Below are 10,070 nucleotides of genomic sequence, written 5' to 3'. Positions count from 1 at the left end.
ATGTTGTCATAGTAACAGAAAATTGATAGTACAGAGGACAGAAAGGACCAGGAGTGGAGAAAATACCAAGTCACAATAAAGTGTGAAGTCCTCCCCAGTAGGCTTCTGCTAAGGCACCTGTGGAGGCCTCTGCCAAAAGTCCTCAGAGACTGCTCCCCACCCCCCCCACCCCCATCCGATAAGGAAGAGTTCAGGAAAATGAACCCAGATGATAAAAATGCTCATCCTGGAACTTTTTTTTTTTGCAATTAGCCTTTGTCAAGACTAATCCTTTTCCTTGGGGGATTCACAGTTCATTATAGCAAACATGAATGAAACAACGTGAAGAAAGTAACTACTACTCACCTTGGCAAACTCAAAGGTCAAATACTCACTATTACTAACTTTCTAAAAGCATACAAAAATTAGGATAACAAAGAGTTGAAAAGAATGTGATTAAATAATATTTCCACTACAGCCATCATTACACAGAGGGAAACAACCAACAAAAACTGTTATAGCAATTGGCAGACTTTAATATTTAAGAAAAATTAAGTCCATATACACATTAAAAATATAGGAAATTTCATGCAGACATGAAGCTTCCAATTCAACCTTCTGGCAATGTTTAGAATGTGAATTACATATAAATACCATATACTTTACAGTTCTCAAACTTGATTATTTCATACTGTGATTTCTGCAGCTTCCCTGTATATTTTATATGCCCTATCTTGCTCATTGATCAGAACCTAAATTTGCACCACCTCAGAAAGTCGAAATTTAAAAACAGCAAGCACATGATCACCTTATGAAGATGAAAACATTTGTGTATAGAGCGAATTTAAGAAAAAGAACTTAAAACTTAAGGCTTACACACTTCAGTAGACCTAAATATAAAAAAATACAAAACTAAGCTCCTCCAGTGACACTTCTATTATTGATTTATACCACATTTCCACATTTAGAATATATTAACTTCAAAAGCCACAAGAGAAAAGAACGATGCAAATTTATAAGGAATATTTTTAAAACATTCATGATATGAGAAAAACTAAAAATAAATGAAATAACTGATTTGAGAGTTAGGTAAAATATATAATTTAGAAATGTAAGTAGCATTATTAAAGAGTAAAACATGATAGAAAAGAAAAAACTTTAGGTAACAAAACCAACCCAGTGGTGTCAGTCCGTTCTTGTCTTTGTAAGAAAAACAAAACCAGGCTATAAAAAAATACTACAAAATGAATAAAAAGCATTCCTAAATAACAACAAAAACAAAAACAAAAACAAAAACATGCATTCCTTGCTCTTCAATGTCTTTTAAAATACATTTCTTTAAATTTTTTTTCGTTAAAAAAATAATTCTCGCCGGGCAGTGGTGGCGCACGCCTTTAATCCCAGCACTCGGGAGGCAGAGCCAGGCGGATCTCTGTGAGTTCGAGGCCAGCCTGGGCTACCAAGTGAGCTCCAGGAAAGGCGCAAAGCTACGCAGAGAAACCCTGTCTCGAAAAAACCAAAAAAAAGAAAAAATAATTCTCGGAGATTTTTTCACCTTTGCAAATAGTAAGTAATGATGAGAATTTCTTTACCAAATGAACACTTATGAAGTACTGAACACTGGAAGAACAAAAAATAATTTTAAAAGGTAAGTAGACTGTATTTACATAGCCGAAGTAAAATTCACTCCATGGAGTCATGTACTGCATCGGGGAGGGCAGATGAGAAAAGATCCCATACTGTGTAGAACTCCCCCAACCAGAAAGAGCAGATCCTACAGACTCCCCAACCTAAGCAACACAAAGGCCTGAAGACATACAGTAAGGCTTCCTATTAAAGCATGGCAACATGGCAGTTCAACCACCAGCATATATTAAATCCATCTAATCCAAATGTCACAGAGGTCACAACCATCTGTGAAATATTCAGCAAGAGCTTTCTTTTCTTGTAGAAATTAAAGTATCAATCATCTTTGCTTTCCTAGCTAATGGAAACGGAATAACCAACGTTAAAATTAACAGCAACAACTCCCTCCCAAACAGGCCTCCCTAGAGGTAGAAAATTAAAGCAGCACACACACTGTTTAAACTCCAACTCTATCGGGGGACAAAACTGTTATTAATCTGAAATTCCATGAATAGCTGCTGCCTAGGATATTGAAGACACAGACCATGGGCATTAACTTATCCCTGAATTTCACACTCAAACTTCTCATGTTAATTCTATCATGACAGTTTTTACTAAAGTACACTTTAACTAAAAAAAAAAAAAAAGTGCTCGCTTTCATAAGCCACATACTTAATAAAAGACATCATAGTAAACATTACACTGACAAACTTTATAACTCATTTCTAATTTGAAGTTATGTTTCAGATGGGCAGATTTTATTCTTATTTTCTCAGTTACTTAACACTGCTTAAAAAAAAAGAAAGAAAGAAAAAACTTTTGTGTCTCTGAATGTTTATATCTTATACATTTTAAAGGGATCCAGGAGTTTCTATAAGATTCAGTTTAGCATGGATAAAGACTGAATTTCTCTGTTGATGTATTTCATTGAATTTTCACCTGTGATACAACTGAATAAATACTCCATAGAAGACATATCTGATGCCTCTCTAAATTCAGCTGAGGTAAGGAAAAAAAAAAGTCCCAAATTTGAATCAAACTATTGAAAGAACAGTTTCAAAATTCTTTAAGTATAGATTACGTAGGTCCAATGAGAACAAAGTTCCAGTTCCAGATGCTTAATATGACAGAGGATCCTTAGACTCTTCTAAAAATAACACAGGTAATGTAAAACCCAAAAAGGAGATTAGTATGGACTTTAGCATTATCAGTCATTAATATGTCAGACTTGCAACAGCTTCACGAAGACTGGAGTTTAGGTTTATTTTCTTAAAGAAAGACAATTCTGGGCTTCAAAGAAAAAAGTACTTGAAGATATTTCCTCCATTATATATCTGCATGGGAGATATTTTCTCCATTTTTTTTTTCTTGTGCAGTATGAATCTGCATGGTATAGTATATTTCTGAAAAAGGCAATAGATATTAAGAAAATAGACACTATTTCTAAATTTTGTTAGGAATAAGAAGGCACCACTGATTTGAGGTTGTGTCCTGTTGTCACTGATAGTTGACTGTGAGTTGTTTATTTCAGCATTTGTTCATATTAAACTTTTTTCTAGGTAATATCACTCAAGACCATTACTGTGGTTTCCGGACCACGAACAAAACACATTCATAGTAGTATTTCATCATAGAGAGATCATTCACAGTATATGTTGACAATACAGATTCTTTTTCCACCTGTAATACAAACAAAAATCAAAATAAGATCATGATGGCAACACTATTAACAAATAAGAAGTTAGTAATGGCAGGCACTATCCTAATTATATTTAAACAATAGACTGATAACAGCCATCATCCCACTTACAAAGTAACAGGTTATGTAAGTTCAGTATCACACCACTAACACTTGGTTAAAAATGGATTCAAATTCAGGCAATCTTAACTATGAAGAGCTATAAATGCATTGCTTGTCTTTACTCTTAAGAATAAATCCATTCTTTTGTAAATGAGTGGAACAGTCCTAAATAAATAAATAACCAACTCAACAGCCAAAGTACCGTAAAGTCTTATTTAATAAGGGGGTGGAGAGAGGAGAAAGGCCAGGAGGTAGAAAACAAGAGAGAACTGTTTCTTTGATGCCTGCCTTCCCATCATCTGCCTTCTCCAGAGCCTAGTCTACTCAGTACCAGTCAGTAAGAGATTACCCAGGCCATTATCAGCTACCATTTATTGAAGGTCTATTTCAACAAAAATTATAGTTTTCCCTTTACATACATATTGTTCCAAATTTTACAATTAAGAAAGCTGTGTAATAATACCTTTTCTATCTGAATTGAGAAAAAGAAAAGTGAATAAGTAAAGTTAGTAACTGCTATAATGCCTGTATTCCTGTTGAAAGGCTTTGCAAGCTAAACTCTGGCCCTGTTTCTTTCCATTCTTACCTCCAGCTGGAATCCATACTGAAGAACAACATTTTTAATATCCTCATAGCTCAATTCTATAGACAGTTCATTGGCCAGATTTTCAAAATGGTACAGTAGAGGACCTATGGTTTGAAGATACTATGAGTGAGTTACATGAACACAAGCATACACTGACAGCTTCGGACACTGCATGTACTAGATGTACTAGTTGAGTAGGAAATAAGGGAAAAATGAAAAGGTCTACTACATTTGCTGAGGGCAGTCATCCAGACTTCTGCAGTTTCAGCCAAGACAACATCACATCACAGCTGTACCCTCAGACTCCTCTTATAGTCTCGTCTCTACCTTTGACTGAGCTCACCATCAATCCTACATAGAGCCAGCCATTTACACTCCGCAGACAACAAACTGAGATGATGAAAAAAGGCAAGAAGAGAGATAAAAGTAACAGCTGAGACAGTTTTGGCTCCTAAGAGGCTTTGCCATCCTGTGACCCTGTGGGTAAACATTTTCTTCTCTTTTAGTTTCTAGGTAGGGTTTTTCAATGTAGCCCAGGAGGTTTTGAACACTTAAATCTTCCTGCCTCAACTTCTTAAATGCCAGGAATCTAGTCATGCTGGCCCCTCTTTTATTTTTACCCTACCTAAACCACTAAAGTAAATGACCATGAATATAGTTTATATGTTAGCATACCCTTCAAAATAACAGTGTTCTTCTTTAAAAACCTACTCTTGCCGGGTGGTGGTGGCACACGCCTTTAATCCCAGCACTTGGGAGGCAGAGGCAGGTGGACCTCTGTGAGTTTGAGGCCAGCCTGGTCTACAGAGCGAGATCCAGGAAAGGCACAAAGCTACACAGAGAAACCCTGTCTCGAAAACACCAAAAAACCAAACAAAAACCCTACTCTTACTGGCCAGTTTCTGGCCATCTGTTCAGTCCTAAACTATATCAAAGCCTTTGTATAGAGTGCAGAGCCTCAGAGCAATCTTTACAGCCTTTGAAGCTTATTTTATGCTTGTTCCACTTTTATATAAATGTTTATTTTATGTGCATGAATGTTTCACCTGCAAGTATGTGTATGTACCATGTGGAAGGCAGAAGTTGACATCAAGACCTCCTGGAACTGTAGTTACAGAAGGTTGTGAGCCACCACTGTGTGGGTGCTGGTACTAAATCTGGGTCCTCTGCAAGAGCAGCAAATTCTCTTAACCACTGTGCCATCTCTACAACCCCTTTGCTCTATTGTTTTAAGAGCATCTGAAAATCAATTTTGTAGGTATACACTCCTCCCAATAAGTCATATGTAATTGTCTTTCCACTTCCATGTTTGATCTCAAAAGCCTATAAAGCCCTATCCCTCAAACTCAAACTTTAGCTATGCTGATATATTATGTACCCTAATATAACTTGCCTGCAGATTCAGAGAACAGAACAAGCCACTAGACTAAACATAGAGGCCAGGCAGTGGTGGCACACACCTTTAATCCTAGCACTCGGGAGGCAGAGATCCATCTGGATCTCTGAGTTCAAAGCCACCCTGGACTACATGAGATTGACTCAGTCTAGGAGAGAAACAGAGCCAGGCAGTGGTGGCAGACACCTTTAATCTTAATACTTGGGAATCATATGCCTTTAATCCCAGCACTTGAAATCTCATGCTTTTGATTGGGAAGCATACACACCTTTGATCCCAGCACTAAGAAGAAAGTAATGGCTGGGTGGAGAAAGGTATATAAGGAACTGCCTTGGCTTCCCTGTGTGAATGACTATAAACCCTTCATAGTACAACGTCCTTTAGAACTTATTTACTGTAGTGTTGCATCACACACTACTTTCAGGTAAATGTCAGCATCCTCATATCTGCAAACTAAGCATCAAGCAATATGACACATATGAGTGTAGTATATGCACACGCGTGTAAAGGTCAGAGGATGACACTAGATATCCCTCTCTATCATTCTTCACCTTATTTCTTTGAGACAAGGTCTCTCACTGAACCTGGCACCATGTATGCCAGCAAGCCCCAGTGATCCTCTCTCTTATCTCTGTCTCCAACAGTGCTGGGGTTTCAGGCATATTCATGGCAACATCTGGCTTTTCATTTTATAAGATTTGTTTTTATTTTATTTATGTGTCTGTGTTGAGTGTATGCCACGTTTGTATAGTTACCTGCAGAGGCCTGAAGAAGGCATCAGATTCACCCAGTGCTTGAATTACAGGCTGTTGTGAGCCATGTAACATGGGTCTGAGAAATGTACTATGGTTCACCAGAAGAGCAGCAAGTGCTCTTAACCGTTAAGCTATGTCTCCAGGCTGAATATCTGACTTTGTAGGTGGGTGCTAGGAATCAAATTCAGGTTCTCATGCTTGCATAGGAAGCATTCCTGTCCACATAACCATCTCACTAGCCCAAAGATGTCTTTAAGTTTAAGTCTACCAAAATGACTAGTAAATGCTAACTGTCTAACTTAAATGTTTATAACATTACCAGTCAAGACAAGAACTGTGGTGTGAATACGCTCTGTAGCCTTTTGTTATAAATTGTGCTTTGACAGATATCTCCACATATTTCAGATCTTCCCTTACACAAAGACATTTGAGACAACAAATATTTTTACTGACTTGGTTCAAATTGCCAAAAGAGTTAGAGATGGAAGATCCCGTATCCTAAGTGCTTGAGTTCAGGTGCTTTAGATTTTAGAATATTTACATATACAAAAGGAGACAGAAAAGGGGACTGAGTCAAACCACAACACTAGTTTGTTTGATATATACTTAATCACATAACCTAATAGTCTGTCTGGACAGTATGGATTACCAAGAGCTTTGCTTATAGTAAGGCTCTACCAATGGGCTATAACCCTAAACTCTAACACACTAATTTTGCACAGTATTTTTAGTGCATGTACACACCCTGTGATCTATTGGATGAGATCATATATTGAACTTGCTACTTAGCATATCAAGATTTTAGATTTTTGAGCAATTTAGACTTTCAAGTTAGGAAAGATCTGTATAGATTTTCACTCATAACTGCATGAAGAGTATTGTCTCAAAACTTTATCGGGGTGAGATGAATGGTACTGTCACTCTGAAAAACAGATCAGTAGTTTCTGGCAAAATTTGCTCTGCACTCATCATATATAACTAAGAAATTTCTTTACTGGGTGCTAACCCAAGAGAAATGAAATCTTGTAGCCACATTTAAGATTCTGTGCCAAGTATCCATAGCAACTTTATTCCTAACCAGCATAGTCTGGCAAAAAAAATCAAATGTCCATCCATTGAGAACTGATAAAATATCACCCACCCATCCAGTGACGTATGACTCAGCAATAAAAGGGAACATCACACTGGTTATGCAGCAACCTAAGTGAGTCTTAAAGCATCATGCTAGACAATGGAAGCCAGATACATAAAGTACTACACTGTATGGTTCTGTTTATATGATATTCTGGGAATATCATATAGGGGAAACTGGAGTTACAGAACCCCAGACAGCAGTTGCCAGGTTTTTTGTTTTGTTTTGTTTTGTTTTGTTTTGTTTGTTTTCAATTATCATCTCTCTTCATATTAAGAGAAAAAACAAAGATGTATTTTCCTTGGTCATAAAATATAGAGTAAGCTCATAATAGAAAGATAAGGCAACATGAAGCAGCATCAAAAGAAAGTGAAAGCACCTCTAATCCATCCACAGACTCTCACTAGTGTACTGTATCTCCTTGAGGGTTTCCTTGACACACGGTAACAAGAATTACATATACACTTTAGCGTCTTTCTAAGGAATGTACTTACTGTGGAAGTCTTAAAACTACTTATCCATTTCTTGCTGTTAGGAGACAGGTCCAGTCTAAAATTATTGGGCATACCTGTTCATTAACTGACTTTTAGTGTTAGCCCTTATCTAATTATTTTTCTCTGATAGAAAATATAATTTAACAAATATATAATATTAGCAAATACTTTAGGCTTTGTGGGCCACATATACTCCCCATATCTATCACTTACTCATATTTTTCCCCCTTGCCTTTTAAGAAAATACAAAGCATTCATAGATGATAGGGCCAGAAAAACTGGATAAAGGCTACATTTAACATAGACTTAACAGTTATAGTAACAAGTCACTGGCTTTCCCTAACCTAAGGAGGGTTATAAAAAGTGTCTTAACTTTCCCTTTAAGGGTTTTGTAAGTTACAGATCCTTACAACTCTGACTTGACGCAATTTGGGGAGCTGTTCACTAATTTTGCTTCAATGTCAGAACCAGAAGATTGCTGGCAGTTGCAACTCTTACACATGAAAATATTGATTCTAGTCTCTATGATCACATAGTAAAACCCACTAAGGGGGCTGATACATTCTTAGTGCACAAAGAAAACTAAGCCTCTAGATCCATATGGCTGACATCCAAACCATAGGGATGTCTTTTACTCGTACAGATGCCATCGTATCGAGTCTGTAGGCAGCCAATCTCCCTGTCTGACTTTGTCCCTTCTTGCAAATCTTGAATACATTCATCCACAAACATGGCAGTCAGTCAAGACCCACTATTTGCCAGGGTCCACACTCAGTGACTAGGAGGCATTAGAGCCTTATTGTCATACAACTCAGAGATGGAAAAAAGGGGAAAGGGGCAGGAACTGGGGGAGGATGCAAAGCCATTAAGAAGCCAGATCACTAGAGGCACTGCATATAACCTTGAAGAGGTTCAAATAATCAAAAAAGCTAACCAAGTGAGCTCCAGGAAAGGCGCAAAGCTACACAGAGAAACCCTGTCTCGAAAAACCAAAAAAAAAAAAAAAAAAAGCTATACAATTTTATGTAAGGAGACTGAAGGGCACAGATCTGCATGTCGAAAAGGTAACCCTGCTGATGGGGGATGAAAGGGAGATGAAGTTTCAGATACCCTAAGGACTACTACATCTTACTCCAGGGAAGCAATGATGAAGTTATAGCAATGGTTCTCAACTGGGAACAATTCTGCCTTGCTAAGGAACATTTTCAATGTCTGAGGATGATTTTTACTTAGCATACTGGGGGGATACTACTGGAATCTGGTAAGCAAAAGCCAAGGATGCCATTAACAACCCTGTAATATATAGAGCAGACCCCCTGCCACCATCCCTGAAGAATAAATAACCCTACCCCAAATGATAGTAGGGCCACAGTTAAGAAACAAGGATAAAGTCAGAGGTACTAAGGAACTTTAAGAAGTTCAGCTTTCAGCTCAACTCTGAAGAGGGAGGAGGTGGAGATGTGGACTGAATGTCTGGGCCCCATGTCTCCCCTTCCCAGTTGGTGTGTGACAGCCTTAGTGTTGAGTTCAGCTGCATTTCAAGTTGGGGTCTATCAGGAAACAGGAAACAATTATGGTTAATAAGAGCATAAAAATGGGGTCAAGACCTGGCAGAATTAGTCTCTTCATGTAAAACACCTTGTCAAATGCTTGTCCTCTGGCTCTCTCCTCTCAGCCCCACAGCCTTACTTACCAGAGTCAGGTAAATGCACAGCATCAAGAAAGCAGCTGTGCTAGCTAATTTTATGTCAACTTGACACAAGCCATAGTCACCAAAAAGGAGGGAGCCTCAACTGAGAAAATGCCTCTAAGATCCAGCTGTATGCAAGCCTGTAGAGCAGTGGTTCTCAACCTGTGGGTCACCACCATGGGAAAACACAGATTTCTGAAGTCTTAGGACCAGAGACACCATTCAGCAGCAAAATTACAATTATGAAGTAGCAACAAAAATAACTTAATGGCTGGGGGTCACCACAACATGAGGAACTGTATAAAAGGATAGCAGCATTAGGAAGGTTGGGAACCACTGCTGTTGGGCATTTTCTTAATTAGTGATTGATGGGGGAAGGACCAGCACATTGAGAGTAGTGCCATCCCTGGGCTGGTGGTCCTGGGTTCTATAAGAAAGCAAGCCAGTAAGCATCACCCCTCCATTGCCTCTGCATCAGCTCCTGCCCTGACTTCCTCCAATGATGAACGGCAATATAGAAATATAAAGCTAAATAAGGCCCTTTTTCCCATTTGCTTTTGGTCATAGTGTTTCATCATAGCAGTAGAAACTCTAATTGGGACAGCAGCTAT

At 38.1% G+C, this 10,070-nt stretch overlaps 1 protein-coding gene across 3 annotated transcripts in view; it reads right to left on the bottom strand.

The window, feature by feature from the left end:
- Nucleotides 1–492: 492 nt before the first annotated feature.
- Carnmt1 (carnosine N-methyltransferase 1) overlaps nucleotides 493–10,070 on the bottom strand; it is a 35,117-nt gene continuing 25,539 nt past the window's right edge. For all 3 annotated transcript variants that reach the window (XM_016003886.3, XM_016003885.3, XM_076560989.1), the window contains exons 7-8: nucleotides 3,993–4,096; nucleotides 493–3,285 (exon numbers count right to left, since the gene is read on the bottom strand). In XM_016003886.3, the coding sequence (XP_015859372.2) occupies nucleotides 3,184–3,285; nucleotides 3,993–4,096 (206 nt within the window). In that variant the 3' untranslated portion in view covers nucleotides 493–3,183. The remainder of the gene's footprint in view (nucleotides 3,286–3,992; nucleotides 4,097–10,070) is intronic.

Source organism: Peromyscus maniculatus, chromosome 1 (assembly GCF_049852395.1).
Source record: "Peromyscus maniculatus bairdii isolate BWxNUB_F1_BW_parent chromosome 1, HU_Pman_BW_mat_3.1, whole genome shotgun sequence".
Lineage (NCBI taxonomy): Eukaryota > Metazoa > Chordata > Mammalia > Rodentia > Cricetidae > Peromyscus > Peromyscus maniculatus.
This window is presented reverse-complemented; position numbering and strand designations above follow the sequence as displayed.